The sequence below is a fragment of the Staurois parvus genome, unplaced genomic scaffold, assembly GCF_062004578.1.
Source record: "Staurois parvus isolate SC_StPar_1 unplaced genomic scaffold, SC_StPar_1.0 ptg002345l, whole genome shotgun sequence".
Classification (NCBI taxonomy): Eukaryota; Metazoa; Chordata; class Amphibia; order Anura; family Ranidae; genus Staurois; species Staurois parvus.
In genome coordinates this window covers 79,329-103,283 of record NW_028320141.1, presented here as the reverse complement: position 1 = coordinate 103,283, position 23,955 = coordinate 79,329, and the positions used below count along the sequence as shown (strand labels likewise).

General features: G+C 50.8%; 1 protein-coding gene across 2 annotated transcripts in view; it reads right to left on the bottom strand.

The window, feature by feature from the left end:
* Positions 1 to 23,955, bottom strand: part of GDAP2 (ganglioside induced differentiation associated protein 2) — a 79,320-nt gene that overhangs the window by 23,446 nt on the left and 31,919 nt on the right. For both annotated transcript variants that reach the window (XM_089665779.1, XM_089665780.1), the window contains exons 7-11: positions 22,127 to 22,286; positions 21,552 to 21,705; positions 20,022 to 20,098; positions 1,918 to 1,994; positions 781 to 920 (exon numbers count right to left, since the gene is read on the bottom strand). In XM_089665779.1, the coding sequence (XP_089521905.1) occupies positions 781 to 920; positions 1,918 to 1,994; positions 20,022 to 20,098; positions 21,552 to 21,705; positions 22,127 to 22,286 (608 nt within the window). The remainder of the gene's footprint in view (positions 1 to 780; positions 921 to 1,917; positions 1,995 to 20,021; positions 20,099 to 21,551; positions 21,706 to 22,126; positions 22,287 to 23,955) is intronic.

Here is a 23,955-nt window from a genome sequence, read left to right as displayed (position 1 = left end):
ATACGACATTTGAAGCCCATGTCCAGGATCCGTCGGTGTGTGGTGGCTCTTGATGCACTGACTCCAGCCTCAGTCCACTCCTTGTGAAAGTCCCCAACACTTTTGAATGGCCTTTTCCTGACAATCCTCTCCAGGCTGCGGTCATCCCTGCTGCTTGTGCACCTTTTTCTTCCACACTTTTCCCTTCCACATAACTTTCTATTAATGTGCTTTGATACAGCACTTTGGGAACATCCAACTTCTTCTGCAATTACCTTTTGAGGCTTTCCCTCCTTATGGAGGGTGTCAGTGATGGTGTCAGGTCAGCAGTCTTTCCCATGATTGTGATTCCTACTGAACCAGACTGAGGGACCATTTAAAGGCTCAGGACCCCTTTGCAGGTGTTATGGCTGAATGAGCCGATTAGAGTGGGACACTTTGAGCCGAGATTATTCCACCTTTTCCCAATATTCTCATTTTCTGAGATTGTGGATTTGGGGTTTTCATGAGCTGTAAGCCATAATCATCACAATGATGACAAATCACGGCTGGAACTATCTTGCTTTGCATGGAATGAGTCTCATATATTAGTTTCACCTTTTAAGTTGCTGCACTGAAATAAATGAATGAATGCACCATATTCTCATTTTTCGAGTTTCACCTGCATGTCCAAAGAGGCAAAGTAGTTCAATCTTCCCTCCGGCCCCCCCGTCAGTCTTCACAGTTGTCCAGGCTCCAGTCCTATACTGAAATTATTTACTTGATCCACCCAGACCGGCTAGTTGCTGAACATTCACTTACTTGGCATCGACCACATCGTAGAGGTTCTTGAGAAAGTCGGAGTCCAGGTGGTTGTGTTCTCCGGTCAGAGTGTGGAAATACACCAGGACATAGTCCTTGGCCGCCACGTGATCCATCATATGGATGAAATATAGGAGAGCCTGCAAAGGACACGTCACAAATGTAAAGTGTGACACTACGGGGGGCAACACCCAGAGAAATGCTGAGACAAAGTTACTACATGATAAAGCACAGAAATGTACAACTAATATATTACATCAGCAATTCCCAAATCTGATATAAGATGAACAACCTAAAACGGGTCAGCAGTCCCTAGAAAGCACGTTCATTGGAATGTTGCCATTGGCAGGTGCAGGAGTCGGGGCAGATCTGAGGTGTGCAGGGGTTGAGGGGGGATATCGGAGTCGCGGGGGAGGGGGGGATATCGGAGTCGCGGCGGAGGGGGGGATATCGGAGTCGCGGCGGAGGGGGGGATATCGGAGGTGCGCAGGAGTCGGGGGAGGGGGGGGGGGGATCCCGGGTGCGCAGGATCTGGGGGGGGGATCCCGGGTGCGCAGGATCTGGGGGGGGATCCCGGGTGCGCAGGATCTGGGGGGGGATCCCGGGTGCGCAGGATCTGGGGGGGGATCCCGGGTGCGCAGGATCTGGGGGGGGGATCCCGGGTGCGCAGGATCTGGGGGGGGATCCCGGGTGCGCAGGATCTGGGGGGGGATCCCGGGTGCGCAGGATCTGGGGGGGATCCCGGGTGCGCAGGATCTGGGGGGGATCCCGGGTGCGCAGGATCTGGGGGGGATCCCGGGTGCGCAGGATCTGGGGGGATCCCGGGTGCGCAGGATCTGGGGGGATCCCGGGTGCGCAGGATCTGGGGGGATCCCGGGTGCGCAGGATCTGGGGGGATCCCGGGTGCGCAGGATTTGGGGGGATCTTAGTTGTTCATGTGGCTCCATGGTTTCCACCTCCACAGGACACTCCTAGTCCCCTCACAGGAGCCCGCAGGAACTCGGATTTATATCTGTATCGGTGATTTATTATCATTTTATCTCATCGCCGGCTGATCTGTGAAGGTATGAAAGGCAACGAGACGCACACAAAGCTGCATCTGACACACAACCAGAAACCGACTACAGGCGACCTTACCTTCTCCATGTCTATCACCAACACAGGAATATTCCTTCCCACCACCACAATCACCGTCCGTCCGCAGTTATCCACTCCTGAAAGAGAAGGAGATGGCGTCAGAAGAGCAGAGGGCGGGCGTCAGAAGAGCAGAGGGCGGGCGTCAGAAGAGCAGAGGGCGGGCGTCAGAAGAGCAGAGGGCGGGCGTCAGAAGAGCAGAGGGCGGGCGTCAGAAGAGCAGAGGGCGGGCGTCAGAAGAGCAGAGGCTCGTGGGTCAGAAGAGCAGAGGCTCGTGGGTCAGAAGAGCAGAGGCTCGTGGGTCAGAAGAGCAGAGGCTCGTGGGTCAGAAGAGCAGAGGCTCGTGGGTCAGAAGAGCAGAGGCTCGTGGGTCAGAAGAGCAGAGGCTCGTGGGTCAGAAGAGCAGAGGCTCGTGGGTCAGAAGAGCAGAGGCTCGTGGGTCAGAAGAGCAGAGGCTCGTGGGTCAGAAGAGCAGAGGCTCGTGGGTCAGAAGAGCAGAGGCTCGGGGTCAGAAGAGCAGAGGCTCGGGGTCAGAAGAGCAGAGGCTCGGGGTCAGAAGAGCAGAGGCTCGGGGTCAGAAGAGCAGAGGCTCGGGGTCAGAAGAGCAGAGGCTCGGGGTCAGAAGAGCAGAGGCTCGGGGTCAGAAGAGCAGAGGCTGGGGGTCAGAAGAGCAGAGGCTCGGGGTCAGAAGAGCAGAGGCTCGGGGTCAGAAGAGCAGAGGCTCGGGGTCAGAAGAGCAGAGGCTCGGGGTCAGAAGAGCAGAGGCTCGGGGTCAGAAAAGCAGAGGCTCGGGGTCAGAAAAGCAGAGGCTCGGGGTCAGAAAAGCAGAGGCTCGGGGTCAGAAGAGCAGAGCCTCGGGGTCAGAAGAGCAGAGGCTCGGGGGTCAGAAAAGCAGAGGCTCGGGGGTCAGAAGAGCAGAGGGCGGGGGTCAGAAGAGCAGAGGGCGGGGGTCAGAAGAGCATTGGGCGGGGGTCAGAAGAGCATTGGGCGGGGGTCAGAAGAGCAGAGGGCGGGGGTCAGAAGAGCAGAGGGCGGGGGTCAGAAGAGCAGAGGGCGGGGGTCAGAAGAGCAGAGGGCGGGGGTCAGAAGAGCAGAGGGCGGGGGTCAGAAGAGCAGAGGCTCAGTGTCAGAAGTTTATTTTTATTATTTTTTACAATTTAAAATTTTTTTTTTTTACAATTTCTTTTAGCAGCCCTGTTGGGGGGGGGGGGGGAGGCTTTGGTGAAATATCGGGGGTCTAAACAGACTTCTGATGTCTCACTTTTTTTTTTTTTTTTACTCAAAAGAAGAAGGAGCATCAGCTGCACATAATGAGCAGGAGGAGCTCTGCATAGTCTCCCTGTTGATTCAGAAACTGAAGCATAGTCAAAAACAGTTTACTATGCTTTAGTTATGAATAAACACAGTGAGCGATCGGTAACCCGGGCAAGACCCTGGACCCCGGACACCAGGCAGGACCCTGGACAGGTATTTCCTTCCTGCAGCAGCTGAGTGCCAGTGGGAGGATGAGGAGGAGAAACCGGCTTTCAGCTGCTGCAGGAGCACAATACAGGAGGATCGGTTCCAATAAACGCAGCCCCCGATCCTGTCCAGGTTTTGGGGGACAGCAAGAAAGGGACAAAATCTACCAGTCACCTGTCTGATCGCCCCCCCCCCCCGTCCACTCTGCTCTCCTCCCCTTCTGTGACCCGGGAAAGAGGTGTATGACATCACTTCCGGGTCCCCGCAGTCATTTTCCCCAGCTAGAACAGCTGGGGAGAGATGTATTGCAATGCAGTCCAGTGGAGAGCAGAGGGGAACATGCAGGGTCTTCTAGACCTCAAATGTCTCATTAAAGAGAACCGGTCACCTAAAAAAGCACAGGGGACTTTGTGTCTGCTATGTGATGATTAGAGATGAGCGAATCGAAGTATCCGAAGTGGAATTCGAGTCGAATATCGGAAAAATTTCGATTCGTGCCGAATCCGAAAAATAGCCTAATTCGGACGCGCGAATCGAAATTTTTCAGAAAATGGCGGCTGACATGTGCGGCGACGGAGCGGGGATGTCTGGGAAGGCGCGCAGACAAGGCGCGCTGACCCATAATGCATTCCTCAACTACATGTGATCGCATCAGCCAATCAGCAGCCAGCCAGCCAGCACTGTGTAATGGTCGAGCTATAAATAGCGGCCATTTTGGAATTCTTCATTTGCCTGCAGTTATTGAACAGAGGCAGACCGCTCTGTACTAGGGACAGGGACAGAGTTAGGGCCACAGAAACGATAATTGGGGACAGAGAAAAGTTACTTAGGGACAGAGAACCATTACTCAGGGACACAGACTTGTTAATGAGGGCCACAGAATCGTTATTTAGGGACAAAGAAACGCTAGTTAGGGCCACAGAATTCATAATCAGGGACAGACAGAATTGTTACTGAGTGCCAGAGAATTGTTACTCAGGGACAGACAGAATTGTTACTGAGTGCCACAGAAACTTTAATTAGGGCCACAGAATTGTTACTCAGGGACAGACAGAATTGTTACTGAGTGCCAGAGAATTGTTACTTAGGGCCACAGAAACTTTACTTAGGGCCACAGAATTGTTACTCGCACAGACACAGAATTGTTACTCAGGGCCACAGAACTGTTACTTAGGGACAAAGAAACGCTAGTTAGGGCCACAGAATTCATACTCAGGGACAGACAGAATTGTTATGGAGTGCCAGAGAATTGTTACTCAGGGACAGACAGAATTGTTACGGAGTGCCAGAGAATTGTTACTCAGGGCCACAGAAACTTTACTTAGGGCCACAGAATTTTTACTCAGGGACAGACAGAATTGTTACTGAGTGCCAGAGAATTGTTACTCAGGGACAGACAGAATTGTTACGGAGTGCCAGAGAATTGTTACTTAGGGCCACAGAAACTTTACTTAGGGCCACAGAATTTTTACTCAGGGACAGACAGAATTGTTACTGAGTGCCAGAGAATTGTTACTCAGGGACAGACAGAATTGTTACTGAGTGCCAGATAATTGTTACTTAGGGCCACAGAAACTTTAGTTAGGGCCACAGAATTGTTACTCAGGGACAGACACAGAATTGTTACTGAGGGCCACAGAACTGTTACTTAGGGCCACAGAATTGTTACTCGCACAGACACAGAATTGTTACCGAGGACCACAGAACTGTTACTTAGGGCCACAGAATTGTTACTCGCACAGACACAGAATTGTTACACAGGGACACAGAACTGTTACTGAGGGCCACAGAACCGTTACTTAGGGCCACAGAATTGTTACTCGCACAGACACAGAATTGTTACTCGCACAGACACAGAATTGTTACTGAGGGCCACAGAAACTTTAATTAGGGCCACAGAATTTTTACTCAGGGACAGACAGAATTGTTACTGAGTGCCAGAGAATTGTTACTTAGGGCCACAGAAACTTTACTTAGGGCCACAGAATTGTTACTCGCACAGACACAGAATTGTTACTGAAGGCCACAGAACTGTTACTTAGGGCCACAGAATTGTTACTCGCACAGACACAGAATTGTTACTCAGGGCCACAGAACTGTTACTTAGGGACAAAGAAACGCTAGTTAGGGCCACAGAATTCATACTCAGGGACAGACAGAATTGTTACGGAGTGCCAGAGAATTGTTACTCAGGGCCACAGAAACTTTACTTAGGGCCACAGAATTTTTACTCAGGGACAGACAGAATTGTTACTCAGGGACAGACAGAATTGTTACGGAGTGCCAGAGAATTGTTACTTAGGGCCACAGAAACTTTACTTAGGGCCACAGAATTTTTACTCAGGGACAGACAGAATTGTTACTGAGTGCCAGAGAATTGTTACTCAGGGACAGACAGAATTGTTACTGAGTGCCAGATAATTGTTACTTAGGGCCACAGAAACGTTATTAGGGCCACAGAATTGTTACTCAGGGACAGACAGAATTGTTACTGAGTGCCAGAGAATTGTTACTTAGGGCCACAGAAACTTTAGTTAGGGCCACAGAATTGTTACTCAGGGACAGACACAGAATTGTTACTGAGGGCCACAGAACTGTTACTTAGGGCCACAGAATTGTTACTCGCACAGACACAGAATTGTTACTCGCACAGACACAGAATTGTTACTCGCACAGACACAGAATTGTTACTGAGGGCCACAGAACTGTTACTTAGGGCCACAGAATTGTTACTCGCACAGACACAGAATTGTTACACAGGGACATAGAACTGTTACTGAGGGCCACAGAACCGTTACTTAGGGCCACAGAATTGTTACTCGCACAGACACAGAATTGTTACTCGCACAGACACAGAATTGTTACTCAGGGCCACAGAACTGTTACTGAGGGCCACAGAACTGTTACTTAGGGCCACAGAACTGTTACTCGCACAGACACAGAATTCTTACTCGCACAGACACAGAATTGTTACTCAGGGAAACAGAACTGTTACTGAGGGCCACAGAACTGTTACTTAGGGCCACAGAATTGTTTCTCGCACAGACACAGAATTGTTACTCGCACAGACACAGAATTGTTACTCGCACAGACACAGAATTGTTACTGAGGGCCACAGAACTGTTACTTGGGGCCACAGAAACGTTAATCAGGGACACAGAATTGTTACTGAGGGCCACAGAACTGTTACTTAGGGCCACAGAATTGTTACTCGCACAGACACAGAATTGTTACTCAGGGACACAGAATTGTTACTCAGGGACACATAATCGTTTAATTAAAGAGTATGTCAGACAACATGCAGAGGAGTGGCAGAGGAGGCAATGTTTCAGGAGCGAGCAGACGTGGCAGCAGAGGAAGGGGTCGAGGCAGCACTATTCGCAGCCAGAGGCCAGTGCTCCCGGTGTCATCCAGCGGTCGTGTCTCCACCGACAACCCTGCCGTCGTCGATTGGTTGGCTCGGTCGTCTTCCTCTTCCCAGGTCACCTCTGACACCTACAGCCAACGGTCGGTGGGTACGTCAGACACAACCGTTAGTTGGCATGGCCCGGGACCAAGCCCACTGAAATCACGTGTCCTCTACCTGCCCCTGTCCTTTGGTGTTCCCTCACCAAGCGAAGTATCGCATGCTGTGGGCTCAGCCCCACTGTACAGTGAGGAAGAGCTAATAGAGGGCGGTCAGGAACGGGGGGAGACATCCGCCTTTTCAGCAGCTAGGCGAAGAAGTAGTGGCGAGGAGAGTGGCTCGGTAGCCGGTCTAGAGACAGGTCTGTCTCCTGACCCAGACGCAGCCGAGGGGGCTAGTAGTGAGGCGGAGACCCTACTTGATGATGAGGAGGTTGATCGCACTTGGCAGCCTCGTCGTCATCAGGCAATTTCTTCCGCATCATCAGGAGAAGAGGGTGCCAGCTTGGCAGCGAGCAAAACAGTCGGTGGGTTGCCCAGGAGACAGCAGCAGGGTCGCAGCAGTGTCAGTGGAGCCAAACGGCCACGGAGTAGAGCACCAGCTCCACTGCAGCCTACCACCACGGCCAGTAGTGGTGCCGGTGTGCACGGAGGAAGCAGCAGTCAGCCAGTGAGGAGTAGCGGGGGCAAAGTTTCCTACTCGGCAGTGTGGCAATTTTTCGTCAAGCCGCCCGAGGAAGTAAACGTAGCCGTATGTCGACTATGTGGCCAGAAAGTCAAGCGTGGCCAGGGGGCCCATGTTGGGACTACAGCGTTGCGGCAGCATATGCAGCGTCGCCATTTGGTGGCCTGGGAAAACCGTGATAAAGATACGGCGGTTCTGCCCGCCCCAGCCCCCGCTCCATCACCCGCTCCGTTACTTGCTCCGTCACCCGACGTCAATCGCCCTCCATCAGCCAGTCAAGGCTCCAACACCTCTGCTGAGGGGAGTTGTCGCTCGTTGGCATCTTCCGCTCGTTCAGATGCTCCTTCTCCTGCTACTCCTCTTCACGGATTCCGTCAGCAGTCTTTCTTGGAATCCGTTTCCAAGAGACAACAGTTTGCGAGCACGCACCCGACGGTGCAAAAGCTGAACGTCCTCCTGTCCAAGTTGCTGGTGCTGCAGTCCCTCCCTTTCCAACTGGTGGACTCAGCACATTTCCGAGAAATGATGGCTTGTGCCGCGCCGCGGTGGAGAGTGCCAAGCCGTCATTTCTTCGCCAAAAAGGCAGTGCCAGCCCTGCATTCACATGTAGAAGAGATGGTGGGCCAGTCTTTGAGCATGTCGGTCTCTGCCAAAGTGCACGGCAGCGCCGACGTGTGGAGCTGTAACTATGGTCAGGGACAGTACATGTCATTTACGGCCCACTGGGTGAACGTGGTGCCGTCACAGCCGCACCAGCAACTTGGACAGGTCACGCCGCTTTTGCCTCCACGTTTGCACGTCCTTGGTCCGGCAAAGATGTCCGCCTCTACCACCTCTTCTTCCGCCGTGTCCTCAGCCGCCACCCCCGTGCCAAGTCCCATTACCCGACCGGCATATCACATGTGCAGGGCGCAACGGTGTCACGCTGTTCTGCACCTGGTATGCCTTGGAGAACGTAGTCACACAGGGGAGGAACTTCTGAGTGTAATGAACAGAGAAATCGACAGATGGCTGTCTCCGCGCAAACTGAAAATCGGAACCATGTTGACTGACAACGGAAAGAACATGGTGTCTGCTCTGCGTCAAAGAAGGTTGTGCCATGCGCCATGCATGGCTCACGTGTTCAATCTGGTTGTCAAGCGGTTCTTAAAATCCACCATCCCACTGCAAGACATCCTTAAAATGTCACGTAAACTTTGCATGCATTTCAGCCATTCCTACACCGCAAAGCACACCCTCCTTGAGCTGCAGCGGCAGAACGGAATTCCACAGCATCGCCTGATCTGCGACGTTGCAACAAGGTGGAATTCAACCCTACACATGTTAGACCGCCTTTACGAACAGCGAAAGGCCATCACCGATTTCCTGATGTTACAAGCGGATAAAGGTACTCCCCTGTGTAACTTCGATGTCAGCCATTGGCAGCTCATGCGTGACACCTGCCGCTTGCTCAGGCCCTTTGAGGAGGCCACGCTATTCGTGAGTCGGCAGGACTATGGGATGAACGACGTCATTCCTCTGTTGCACGTCCTTGAACAAATGCTGTTAACAATGGCTGGTCAGGGTGCGGTAGACGTGGCACACAGATCTCAACGCCACATGACCCCTGTGGGGGCAGGACAGGAATAAGAGGAGGAGGTAGAGGAGGACATTTGTGCTCAGGAATTATTGAGTGAAATGGGTGGTTTTTCCACTCAGCGGACAGGAGTGGAGGAGCAGGAGCATCTGGTAGAGGAGGAGGAGGAGGAGACAGAGGACCCAGACGCACCGTGGCAGTATGCTGTGGAGATGGAGGCAGGGAGTCCCTCGCATTCCTTGGCACAAATGGCCCATAGCATGCTCGCTTGCTTGCGTAGCGACAGCCGAATAATAACCATCAGACAGAGGGATGACTTTTGGCTGTCCACCTTGTTGGACCCTCGCTACCGTTCCAAAATGGTGGCCTTTTTCACACCTGCTGAGAGGGAGGCCAAAATAACGTACTATAAAAACCACCTATGTAGTCAGTTGGTCTCTGCCTTTGTGCGCCAACGTCCATCCTCAGACACTGTGGGCCCTGTGCGCTCGCGTTCCGCTGCCATGGCAGCAGGGGAGGGGTGGGGTGGTAGGAGCAGTGGCAGCTCCACCAGCAGCGGCTGCCTCAGTCTGCAGTCGATGAGTAGCTTTCTTCACCAGCGCAGTGAGGAAACTACTAACCAGCCGCAGCAGCAGCAGCAGCATCAGGTGGACCTGGAGCAGGACCTCAAACAACAGGCTTGGGCCTACTTGGACAGCACCCTGCCAACCGAGGTAGACAATCCCCTTGACTACTGGGCAACGAAACTTGACCTTTGGCCCCAACTAGCTGAATTTGCCCTTGAAAGGCTGTCATGCCCGGCCAGTAGCGTGGCATCGGAGCGCGTGTTTAGTGCGGCAGGAGGTATTGTAACTCCGCGGAGGACACGACTGTCCACCCAAAGTGTGGAGAGACTCACGTTTGTGAAAATGAATCAGGCGTGGATTAGTCTGGATTTCAAACCACCAGTTCCTGACACAACTGACTAAATCCGCCATGAATCATGCCTCAAACATGTGCCACTTTGAGGTCTCCTCACACACTGCTGGTGTGTAGAATTTTTTGACATAGGGTGCTGGCAGATTACGGGCCTCCCATAGCTGCTGCCAGGCCCCTAATCTGCCATAGGCCCCTATATACCGCCTCCTCATGCTGCTGCCAGGTCCAGAGTCTCTCATGGGTCCCTGTACGGCCTCCCATTGCTGCTGTCTCCATCGCCACACTCTGCCATGTGCCACTTTCAGGTCTCCTCACACACTGCTGGTGTGTAGAATTTTTTGACATAGGGTGTTGGCAGATTACGGGCCTCCCATTGCTGCTGCCAGGCCCCTAATCTGCCATGGGCCCCTATATACTGCCTCCTCATGCTGCTGCCAGGTCCAGAGTCTCTCATGGGTCCCTGTACGGCCTCCCATTGCTGCTGTCTCCATCGCCACACTCTGCCATGTGCCACTTTCAGGTCTCCTCACACACTGCTGGTGTGTAGAATTTTTTGACATAGGGTGCTGGCAGATTACGGGCCTCCCATAGCTGCTGCCAGGCCCCTAATCTGCCATGGGCCCCTATATACCGCCTCCTCATGCTGCTGCCAGGTCCACAGTGTCTCATGCCATGTGCCACTTTCAGGTCTCCTCACACTGCTGGTGTGTAGAATTTTTTGACATAGGGTGCTGGCAGATTATGGGCCTCCTATAGCTGCTGCCAGGCCCCTAATCTGCCATAGGCCCCTATATACCGCTTCCTCATGCTGCTGCCAGGTCCAGAGTCTCTCATGGGTCCCTGTACGGCCTCCCATTGCTGCTGTCTCCATCGCCACACTCTGCCATGTGCCACTTTCAGGTCTCCTCACACACTGCTGGTGTGTAGAATTTTTTGACATAGGGTGCTGGCAGATTACGGGCCTCCCATTGCTGCTGCCAGGCCCCTAATCTGCCATAGGCCCCTATATACCGCCTCCTCATGCTGCTGCCAGGTCCACAGTGTCTCATGCCATGTGCCACTTTCAGGTCTCCTCACACACTGCTGGTGTGTAGAATTTTTTGACATAGGGTGCTGGCAGATTACGGGCCTCCCATAGCTGCTGCCAGGCCCCTAATCTGCCATAGGCCCCTATATACCGCCTCCTCATGCTGCTGCCAGGTCCAGAGTCTCTCATGGGTCCCTGTACGGCCTCCCATTGCTGCTGTCTCCATCGCCACACTCTGCCATGTGCCACTTTCAGGTCTCCTCACACACTGCTGGTGTGTAGAATTTTTTGACATAGGGTGCTGGCAGATTACGGGCCTCCCATAGCTGCTGCCAGGCCCCTAATCTGCCATAGGCCCCTATATACCGCCTCCTCATGCTGCTGCCAGGTCCAGAGTCTCTCATGGGTCCCTGTACGGCCTCCCATTGCTGCTGTCTCCATCGCCACACTCTGAAATGTGCCACTTTCAGGTCTCCTCACACTGCTGGTGTGTAGAATTTTTTGACATAGGGTGCTGGCAGATTACGGGCCTCCCATAGCTGCTGCCAGGCCCCTAATCTGCCATAGGCCCCTATATACCGCCTCCTCATGCTGCTGCCAGGTCCAGAGTCTCTCATGGGTCCCTGTACGGCCTCCCATTGCTGCTGTCTCCATCGCCACACTCTGCCATGTGCCACTTTCAGGTCTCCTCACACTGCTGGTGTGTAGAATTTTTTGACATAGGGTGCTGGCAGATTACGGGCCTCCCATAGCTGCTGCCAGGCCCCTAATCTGCCATAGGCCCCTATATACCGCCTCCTCATGCTGCTGCCAGGTCCAGAGTCTGTCATGGGTCCCTGTACGGCCTCCCATTGCTGCTGTCTCCATCGCCACACTCTGCCATGTGCCACTTTCAGGTCTCCTCACACACTGCTGGTGTGTAGAATTTTTTGACATAGGGTGCTGGCAGATTACGGGCCTCCCATAGCTGCTGCCAGGCCCCTAATCTGCCATAGGCCCCTATATACCGCCTCCTCATGCTGCTGCCAGGTCCAGAGTCTCTCATGGGTCCCTGTACGGCCTCCCATTGCTGCTGCCAGGCCCCTAATCTGCCATGGGCCCCTATACCGCCTCCTCATGCTGCTGCCAAGTCCAGAGTGTGTCATGGGTCCCTGTACGGCCTCCCATTGCTGCTGTCTCCATAGCCACACTCTGCCATGTGCCACTTTCAGGTCTCCTCACACTGCTGGTGTGTTGAATTTTTTGACATAGGGTGCTGGCAGATTACGGGCCTCCCATTGCTGCTGCCAGGCCCGTAATCTGCCATGGGCCCCCGTACCGACTCCTCATGCTGTGACGTTGCAACAAGGTGGAATTCAACCCTACATATGTTAGACCGCCTTTACGAACAGCGAAAGGCCATCACCGATTTCCTGATGTTAAAAGCGGATAAAGGTACTCCCCTGTGTAACTTCGATGTCAGCCATTGGCAGCTCATGCGTGACACCTGCGCTTGCTCAGGCCCTTTGAGGAGGCCACGCTATTCGTGAGTCGGCAGGACTATGGGATGAACGACGTCATTCCTCTGTTGCACGTCCTGGAACAAATGCTGTTAACAATGGCTGGTCAGGGTGCGGTAGACGTGGCGCACAGATCTCAACGCCACATGACCCCTGTGGGGGCAGGACAGGAAGAAGAGGAGGAGGTAGAGGAGGACATTGGTGCTCAGGAATTATTGAGTGAAATGGGTGGTTTTTCCACTCAGCGGACAGGAGTGGAGGAGCAGGAGCATCTGGTAGAGGAGGAGGAGGAGACAGAGGACCCAGACGCACCGTGGCAGTATGCTGTGGAGATGGAGGCAGGGAGTCCCTCGCATTCCTTGGCACAAATGGCCCATAGCATGCTCGCTTGCTTGCGTAGCGACAGCCGAATAATAACCATCAGACAGAGGGATGACTTTTGGCTGTCCACCTTGTTGGACCCTCGCTACCGTTCAAAAATGGTGGCCTTTTTCACACCTGCTGAGAGGGAGGCCAAAATAACGTACTATAAAAACCACCTATGTAGTCAGTTGGTCTCTGCCTGTCTGCGCCAACGTCCATCCTCAGACACTGTGGGCCCTGTGCGCTCGCGTTCCGCTGCCATGGCAGCAGGGGAGGGGTGGGGTGGTAGGAGCAGTGGCAGCTCCACCAGCAGCGGCTGCCTCAGTCTGCAGTCGATGATGAGTAGCTTTCTTCACCAGCGCAGTGAGGAAACTACTAACCAGCCGCAGCAGCAGCAGCAGCAGCATCAGGTGGACCTGGAGCAGGACCTCAAACAACAGGCTTAGGCCTACTTGGACAGCACCCTGCCAACCGAGGTAGACAATCCCCTTGACTACTGGGCAACGAAACTTGACCTTTGGCCCCAACTAGCTGAATTTGCCCTTGAAAGGCTGTCATGCCCGGCCAGTAGCGTGGCATCGGAGCGCGTGTTTAGTGCGGCAGGAGGTATTGTAACTCCGCGGAGGACACGACTGTCCACCCAAAGTGTGGAGAGACTCACGTTTGTGAAAATGAATCAGGCGTGGATTAGTCTGGATTTCAAACCACCAGTTCCTGACACAACTGACTAAATCCGCCATGAATCATGCCTCAAACATGTGCCACTTTCAGGTCTCCTCACACTGCTGGTGTGTTTAATTTTTTGACATAGGGTGCTGGCAGATTACGGGCCTCCTATAGCTGCTGCCAGGCCCCTAATCTGCCATAGGCCCCTATATACCGCCTCCTCATGCTGCTGCTAGGTCCAGAGTCTCTCATGGGTCCCTGTACGGCCTCCCATTGCTGCTGTCTCCATCGCCACACTCTGCTGCCATGTGCCACTTTCAGGTCTCTTCACACTGCTGGTGTGTTAAATTTTTTGACATAGGGTGCAGGCAGATTACGGGCCTCACATAGCTGCTGCCAGGCCCCTAATCTGCCATGGGCCCCTATATACCGCCTCCTCATGCTGCTGCCAAGTCTAGAGTCTCTCATGGGTCCCTGTACGGCCTCCCATTGCTGCTGTCTCCATCGCCACACTCTGCCATGTGCCACTTTCAGGTCTCCTCACACTGCTGGTGTGTTGAATTTTTTGACATAGGGTGCTGGCAGATTACGGGCCTCCCATTGCTGCTGCCAGGCCCGTAATCTGCCATGGGCCCCCGTACCGACTCCTCATGCTGTGACGTTGCAACAAGGTGGAATTCAACCCTACATATGTTAGACCGCCTTTACGAACAGCGAAAGGCCATCACCGATTTCCTGATGTTAAAAGCGGATAAAGGTACTCCCCTGTGTAACTTCGATGTCAGCCATTGGCAGCTCATGCGTGACACCTGCGCTTGCTCAGGCCCTTTGAGGAGGCCACGCTATTCGTGAGTCGGCAGGACTATGGGATGAACGACGTCATTCCTCTGTTGCACGTCCTGGAACAAATGCTGTTAACAATGGCTGGTCAGGGTGCGGTAGACGTGGCGCACAGATCTCAACGCCACATGACCCCTGTGGGGGCAGGACAGGAAGAAGAGGAGGAGGTAGAGGAGGACATTGGTGCTCAGGAATTATTGAGTGAAATGGGTGGTTTTTCCACTCAGCGGACAGGAGTGGAGGAGCAGGAGCATCTGGTAGAGGAGGAGGAGGAGACAGAGGACCCAGACGCACCGTGGCAGTATGCTGTGGAGATGGAGGCAGGGAGTCCCTCGCATTCCTTGGCACAAATGGCCCATAGCATGCTCGCTTGCTTGCGTAGCGACAGCCGAATAATAACCATCAGACAGAGGGATGACTTTTGGCTGTCCACCTTGTTGGACCCTCGCTACCGTTCAAAAATGGTGGCCTTTTTCACACCTGCTGAGAGGGAGGCCAAAATAACGTACTATAAAAACCACCTATGTAGTCAGTTGGTCTCTGCCTGTCTGCGCCAACGTCCATCCTCAGACACTGTGGGCCCTGTGCGCTCGCGTTCCGCTGCCATGGCAGCAGGGGAGGGGTGGGGTGGTAGGAGCAGTGGCAGCTCCACCAGCAGCGGCTGCCTCAGTCTGCAGTCGATGATGAGTAGCTTTCTTCACCAGCGCAGTGAGGAAACTACTAACCAGCCGCAGCAGCAGCAGCAGCAGCATCAGGTGGACCTGGAGCAGGACCTCAAACAACAGGCTTAGGCCTACTTGGACAGCACCCTGCCAACCGAGGTAGACAATCCCCTTGACTACTGGGCAACGAAACTTGACCTTTGGCCCCAACTAGCTGAATTTGCCCTTGAAAGGCTGTCATGCCCGGCCAGTAGCGTGGCATCGGAGCGCGTGTTTAGTGCGGCAGGAGGTATTGTAACTCCGCGGAGGATACGACTGTCCACCCAAAGTGTGGAGAGACTCACGTTTGTGAAAATGAATCAGGCGTGGATTAGTCTGGATTTCAAACCACCAGTTCCTGACACAACTGACTAAATCCGCCATGAATCATGCCTCAAACATGTGCCACTTTCAGGTCTCCTCACACTGCTGGTGTGTTCCATTTTTTGTCATAGGGTGCTGGCAGATTACGGGCCTCCCATAGCTGCTGCCAGGCCCCTAATCTGCCATGGGCCCCTATACCGCCTCCTCATGCTGCTGCCAAGTCCAGAGTCTCTCATGGGTCCCTGTACGGCCTCCCATTGCTGCTGTCTCCATCGCCACACTCTGCCATGTGCCACTTTCAGGTCTCCTCACACTGCTGGTGTATTCCATTTTTTGTCATAGGGTGCTGGCAGATTACGGGCCTCCCATAGCTGCTGCCAGGCCCCTAATCTGCCATGGGCCCCTATACCGCCTCCTCATGCTGCTGCCAGGTCCAGAGTCTGTCATGGGTCCCTGTACGGCCTCCCATTGCTGCTGCCAGGCCCCTAATCTGCCATGGGCCCCCGTACCGACTCCTCATGCTGCTGCCAGGCCCGTAATCTGTCATGGGCCCCTGTTGTCGCTTGTTGGCATATTCCGCTCGTTCAGATGCTCCTTCTCCTGCTACTCCTCTTCACGGATTCCGTCAGCAGTCTTTCTTGGAATCCGTTTCCAAGAGACAACAGTTTGCGAGCACGCACCCGACGGTGCAGAAGCTGAACGTCCTCCTGTCCAAGTTGCTGCTGCCAGGCTCGTAATCTGTCATGCGCCCCTGTACCGCCTCCTCATGCTGCTGCCAGGTCCAGAGTGTGTCATGGGCCCCCGTACCGACTCCAAATGCTGCTGCCAGGCCCGTAATCTGTCATGGGCCCCTGTACCGCCTCCCCATGCTGCTGCCAGGTCCAGATTGTGTCATGGGTCCCTGTACGGCCTCCCATTGCTGCTGCCAGGCCTGTAATCTGCCATGGGCCCCCGTACCGACTCCTCATGCTGCTGCCAGGCCCGTAATCTGCCATGGGCCCCTGTACCGCCTCCTCATGCTGCTGCCAGGTCCAGAGTGTGTCATGGGTCCCTGTACGGCCTCCCATTGCTGCTGTCTCCATCGCCACACTCTGCCATGTGCCACTTTCAGGTCTCCTCACACTGCTGGTGGTTTCCATTTTGTCATAGGGTGCTGTATGGCCTCCCATTGCTGCTGCCTCCACCGCCACACTGTGGCTCCACACTCTGGTTTTGGCCCCGTGACTGGCCAAATGAGTGAAGTGTGCAGTGATTCTAAGATCGACAGCACTCATCTGCATGTCATACTGACTGACAGTATTATTTCTCTTCCCCAGCAGACTCCAAGGGCATTTAAATTAAAGGTACAGTGTTCAGCACTAATATTAAGTCTCTCTGAAGCCTAGAAACACCCTTTTTTAAGTTAAATTCACAGCGAATATATTCGACTCGAATCGAAATTTTTCCACGAATTCGCCGAATCAGTCGAATCGAATTTTTGAATACTTCGCTCATCTCTAGTGATGATGATAAAAAAAAAAAAAAAAAAGAAATAAAAGTTACACAAGCACAAATATACATTATTTTGCAGTTCCGGGTAGGGGGCGCATGCCTTTCCCACACCGGGTCTTGCTGGTGATTACTCGCCGACACCCGGTGATCGCCAAGTAATACCGACGGGGGGGGGGGGGGAACTGTATGTAAACGATACAGATCTCTCCCGTCAGCTCAGGCACACTGCTTTGTATGGCTCTGCATAGCAGCATGCATACAGTGAAACAGCACACAGTTAACCCTTTGATCGCCCCCACGTTAACCCCTTCCTAGTGCCATTAGTACAGCGCCAGTGCTTTTTATTAGCACGGATCACTGTATTGGTGTCACTGGGGATGTCGGTGACACCAAGTCAGTTCCCCCCCCCCCAGTGTCAGAATGCCCACCGCAGTACCGCTATGAGTGCCGCCATTACTAGTAAACCCCACCCCCCCAAAAAAATAAAATTTCAGTATATATCCCGCCATTTATAGACGCTATAACTTTCACTAAAACTAATTAATTTACACGTATCGGGATTTTTTTTTTTTTAGCGAAGACATGGAGCAGAATACATTTTGGCCTAAATTTATGACGAAATTAGAATTTTTTTTATTTTTTTACTGGACGTGTTTAATAGCAAAAAGTAAAAAATAGTGTTTTTTTTCCTCTAAATTGTCTTTTTTTTTTTTTTTATAGCTCAAAAATTTTTTTAAATTCACAGGTGATCAAATACCACCAAAAGCAAGTTCAATTCGTGAGAACCCCCCTCCCCCCCAAAATTTCAGTATATACACCACCATTTGCAAACGCTATATCTTTCACGTAAACCAATTAATTTACATGCGTCAGGATTTTTTTTTTTTAAGCAAAGACACGGAGCAGAATATGTTTTGGTCTAAATTTATGACAAAATTAGATTTTTTAAATTTTTTTACTGGACGTGTTTAATAGCAAAATCCAAAAATAGTTTTTTTTTTCTCAAAGTTTTTGTATTTTTTTTATAGCGCAAAAAAAAAAAAAAATTCACAGGTGATCAAATACTACTGAAAGAAAGCTCAATTCATGGGAACCCCCCCCCCCAAAAAAAAATATGTCAGTATATATATATCCCGCCATTTGTAAACGCTATAACTTTTACGTAAACCAATTAATTTACACATATCGGGATTTTTTTTTTTTTTTTTTTTTTTTTTTTTTTAAGAGAAGACACGGAGCAGAATACATTTTGGCCTAAATTTATGATGAAATTAGATTTTTTATAATTTTTTTAATAGCAAAAAGTCAAAAATATTTGATATATTTTTAGATTTTATAGCACAAAAATGTAGAAATTCACAGGCGATCAAATATCACCAAAAGAAAACTAAATTCGTGGGAACCACCTCCCCCCAATATTTCAGTATATATACACCATTTGTAGACGCTATAACTTTCATGTGAACCAATTAATTTACAGAGATTTTTTTTTTAGCAGACATGGAGCGGAATAAATTGTGGCCAAAATTTATGACGAAATGTGATTTTTTTAAAAAAAATTTAACTGGACATGATTAATAGCAAAAAAGTCAAAAATTGTTTTTTTTTCTCTAAAATTTTTTTTTATAGCACATAAAAAAAAAAAAAAAAAAAAAAAAAAAAAAAAAAAAACCGCACAGGCGATCAAATACCACCGAATGAAAGCCCAATTCGTGGGAAACAGTAAAAAATAGAAGACGTAAATTTCATTTGGGTGCAGTGTTGCATGACCGTTCAATTGTCAGTTAACCATCTGCCTTCCAGAGGATTCCCCCCCCCCCTCCCTTCACGACCAGGCCATTTTTTGCGATACGGCGCTGCCTTACTTTAACTGACAATTGCGCGGTCATGCAACGCTGAACCCAAATGAAACTTACATCCTTTTTTTCCTCACAAACTGAGCTTTCGGTGGCATTTCATCGCCTGTGCGTTTTTATTTTTTGCGCTATAAGCAAAAAAAAAGGTGACAATTTTGTGAAAAAAAAAAAATATATATATTGGACTTTTTTCTATTAAATACCTCCAGTAATACATTTTTTTAAAAAATCACATTTTGTCATAAATTTAGACAAAAACGTACTCTGCTTTATGTCTTTGCTTTAAAAAAAAAAAAAAAAAAAAATCACAATATGTGTAAATGAATTTGTCACAGGCAGGGGCGGACTGACAACTCATGGGGCCCCCGGGCAATAGGGGATCATGGGGCCCCTGTGCCCTTGCCCAAACTCAAAAAAGCCTATGAAAAAGGTACCAGGGGCATCTTATGGGGCCTCCTACTGACCCCGGGCCCTCGGGCAGTGCCCAAGTTTCCAAATGGTCAGTCCGCCCCTGGTCACAGGTGTCAAACTGGTGGCCCTCCAGCTGTTGCCAAACTACAAGTCCCATGAGGCATTGCAAGACTGACAGTCACAAGCATGACTCCCAAAGGCAGAGGCATGATGGGACTTGTAGTTTGGCAACAGCTGGAGGGCCGCCAGTTTGACACCCGAGTTAACATGAAAGTTCTAGCGGTATATGGAGGCACATATGCAAACTGTTGCAATTCCTACACCGTTCACCAGATTTGGATGTCAATACCCTCAAATTAAAGCTGACAGTCTGCAGTTAAAGCACATCTTGTTCATTTCATTTCAAACCCATTGTGGTGGTGTATAAAGCCAAAAATGTTCGAATTGTGTCCATGTCCCAATATTTATGGACCTGACTGTATATATTATAATATATATATATATATATATATATATATATATATATATATATATCTCATATACACACATATATATGTACATACAAGTGGTCAATAAAAAAAAAAAAAAAGCTACATAAACAATCTGACTTTTCGCAGTCACGTGACGGCACCCCCCCCGCTCATGTGTACCTCCGCAGGCGGTAGGTGGACACCATAATGCCTGGAAGGGACGCTCTCTCAGGGTAAAAACAATTGCCGCTGACAACCTGAGTGATGTGGGAAGGGGGTTGTCGGGGGTGACGCGTCCTCCAAAATGAGCATACGCATACATGGGGGGAAGCGTCCCCTTTTTTTTTGCGACTGGCCAGTCACACCCAGGGGGGGTGCAGGGCAGGGAAGCCGTACAACTGAACGCACACTCACCGGACTGGTATAAAGCTTTGAGTGCGGCGATGTCCGACAGATCCTCCGTCCGCGCCCGCGACAGCCAGCGGTTATAACTACAGGAAACATCGCACAAGTCACACGGTGAATAATAAAAGTATGACATCATACCAATACAATGACATCAGCGGGCGGAGCAGCTCCTTCCCACGGCCGGAATGTGGGACAGTTCTCTGCAATACCTCACTGAGAAAACATTTACGCATTTTGGCTGCTGGATCAATCCAACGATATAGGAAGTCATCTATTACAGGAAAAAGATACATTGTTTCCGGGTTCCACAAATGTTGTTTTTGTATTTACTCCGTGAGAAAAACAAATGTCATGGTTGCAGCAGCGATGTGCACCGAAAATATCATTTATATAAATTTATATTTACTCAGCGCCGCAACCACAGCGCCGCAACCTCAGTGCCGCAACCTCAGCGCCGCAACCACAGCGCCGCAACCACAGCGCCGCAACCACAGCGCCGCAACCTCAGCGCCGCAACCTCTAAGGATTTATTTTAATTTTTCCTCATCTCACACGGAGAGTACGCAATGCTGACTTTTTTCAGCTTGTAATTCTTTCCCATAGCAAAGACAGATCTCTGTATAGGATCCGGCAACAGAAAAATATCCGCCGGTTGCTATGGGCAACAAACACCTTACACCTAAGGGGGTATTTACTGATATCATCCCCCCTGTATACTTCCCTCCTCTGATATCATCCCCCCCCGTATACTCCCTCCTCTGATATCATCCCCCCCCCCCCGTATACTCCCTTCTTCTGATATCATCCCCCCCGTATACTCCCTCCTCTGATATCATCCCCCCCCCCCCGTATACTCCCTTCTTCTGATATCATCCCCCCCGTATACTCCCTCCTCTGATATCATCCCCCCCCCGTATACTCCCTCCTCTGATACCATCCCCCCCGTATACTCCCTCCTCTGATACCATCCCCCCCGTATACTCCCTCCTCTGATATCATCCCCCCCCCGTATACTCCCTTCTTCTGATATCATCCCCCCCTGTATACTTCCCTCCTCTGATACCATCCCCCCCTGTATACTCCCTTCTTCTGATATCATCCCCCCCTGTATACTCCCTTCTTCTGATATCACCCCCCCTGTATACTTCCCTCCCCTGATATCATCCCCCCTGTATACTTCCCTCCCCTGATATCATCCCCCCTGTATACTTCCCCCCTCCGATACCATTCCCCCCGTGTACTCCCTTCCTCCGATACCATTCCCCCCGTGTACTCCCTTCCTCCGATACCATTCCCCCCGTGTACTCCCTTCCTCCGATACCATTCCCCCCGTGTACTCCCTTCCTCCGATACCATTCCCCCCGTATACTCCCTTCCTCCGATACCATTCCCCCCGTATACTCCCTTCCTCTGACATAATCCCCCCGTATACTCCCTTCCTCTGACATCATCCCCCCCCCCGTATACTCCCTTCCTCTGATACCATTCCCCCCCGTATACTCCCTTCCTCTGACATCATCCCCCCCGTATACTCACTTCCTCTGATGCTGCTTCTGCAGAGTGGCCCCTGATAGCTGCCCCTGCAGGGCGAGGCGTCGCTGTTTGTCTACATCCCCTTCCATGCGTGCAAAGGCGTGAGAGCCAATGAGAGACAAGTCCCGTTCCAGCCCCTCCTCTTCATCCGTGTCATCTGAAAACGCACATCAACATTTCCCTCCAATGAGAACATTTCCTCAGTCTCCCCTCCCCTAGTGATCAGACTGTACATTGTAAATTTGAAGAAGGGGGAAGAGGCATTTCCTCAGTCTCCCCTCCCCCACTGATCAGACTGTACATTGTAACTTTGAGGAAATGCCTCCTCCTCCTCCTCCAAAGTTACAATGTACAGTCTGATCACTGGGGGAGGGGAGACTGAGGAAATGCCTCTTCCCCCTTCTTCAAAGTTACAATGTACAGTCTGATCACTGGGGGAGGGGAGACTGTAGAAGGAGGAGGAGGCATTTCCTCAGTCTCCCCTCCCCCAGTGATCAGAGTGTACATTGTAACTTTGTAGGAGGAAGCATTTCCAGGAAATCCATAAAACAAGAACCCGGATTTATGGCAGAACTGACCTTCGTGCACGCCGGGCTTCTCGCTAATTCGGATCTGTCGCTCCGGCACAATCGGCTCACCGTCGGCGTTGCCGATATCTGGCGGTAGGAGAGGCAGCGCACTTTGCTCCTCCCACAGGGAGCGGGGGAAGTACAGGGGCAGCAGACGCAGGTAAATGGTCTGGAAGAGACATAAAAAAAAAAAAAACGTTATCCGCTGAACACAAATCCTTTCCTATAGAACCGGAGAGCGCTCGGACCCAACTACCAGGAGGGACTTCAGGACCAAGGAAAACAACAAAGACGTATAAAGTTTTGTTTTATATCATCGAAAGTAAAAAAAAAACAAACAAAAAAAACAAAAACAAAATCAAAGAAGTCAAACCCCTCCCCCCCTCCCTCCCCAACGCGAAATTTCAGTTTGTCAACAGAACAGGAAAGAACGTGAAAATTTTCAACGGGGACCAGGGCCATCTTAACAGCATCATGGGCCCCTAGGCAAAGTAAAGCACTGGGGCCCCTACCAGTTGATAGAGTTAAACCTAGATTTAGGACTTTAAAATCAATTTTAAACAAAAAAAAATAAAAAATAAAAAAGCCGTAAATCAAAGCCTAAACAATACAAAAAGGTACAGTATGGGGGGGGGGGGGGGGGGGGCAGGGCACATTGTGGAGGGGATCAGGAGAGCAGAATACAGGGATCACGCGGGTACAGTACAGGGTCCGGGACAAAGCAATCCTCGTACAGCTTAGTAAAAAAAAACAAAAAAAAAAAAAAAAAAAGTGTGACTGTCTCGGCAAATCCAGGATAGTTGGCAAGTATGATGTAATGAAAAATTCTCATGGGGCCCCCAATGTACCTGGGACCACGCATTAAGAACGCCCTGATGGGGGCACCAAGTCCTGGCTACATATCTGATTCAGGTTTTATTTATATATATATTTTATATTGTGGGTGTTGTCTGTGCAAACCTATGCCTCTCCGCTATCCAGATGTGTGAGAGCTAAAAATTGCAAAAGTTAAAGTAGAACGAAATTATTATTGTTTTATTCTAAAAAAAAAAAAAAAATGTAAGATTTTTTTATTGTGTGTGTTTATATAAAAATTTTTTTTATGATTTTGTATATATGTGAATGTGTATATACAGTGGGGCAAAAGAAGTATTTAGTCCCCACCAATGGTGCAAGTTCTCCCACTTACAGAGATGAGAGAGGCCTGTAATTGGCATCATAGGGAGACCTCAACTATCAGAGACAAAATGAGAAAACAAATCCAGACAATCTCATTGGCTGATCTGGAAAGAATTTATTTGCAAATTATGGGGGAAAATAAGTATTTGGTCGCCTACAAACAAGAAAGATTTCTGGCTCTCACAGACCTGTACCTTCTTCTCTAAGAGGCTCCTCTGTCCTGCACTCATTACCTGTATCAATGGCACCTGTTTGAACTTGTTATCAGTATAAAAGACACCTGTCCACAACCTCCAACAGTCACACTCCAAACTCCACTATGACATTTGGGGGATATCTGTACCGTCCTGACATTTGGGGGGATATCTGTACCAGCCTGACATTTGGGGGGATATCTGTACCAGCCTGACATTTGGGGGGATATCTGTCCTGTCCTGACATTTGGGGGATATCTGTACCGTCCTGACATTTGGGGGATATCTGTACCGTCCTGACATTTGGGGGATATCTGTACCGTCCTGACATTTGGGGGATATCTGTACCGTCCTGACATTTGGGGGATATCTGTACCGTCCTGACATTTGGGGGATATCTGTACCGTCCTGACATTTGGGGGATATCTGTACCGTCCTGACATTTGGGGGATATCTGTACCGTCC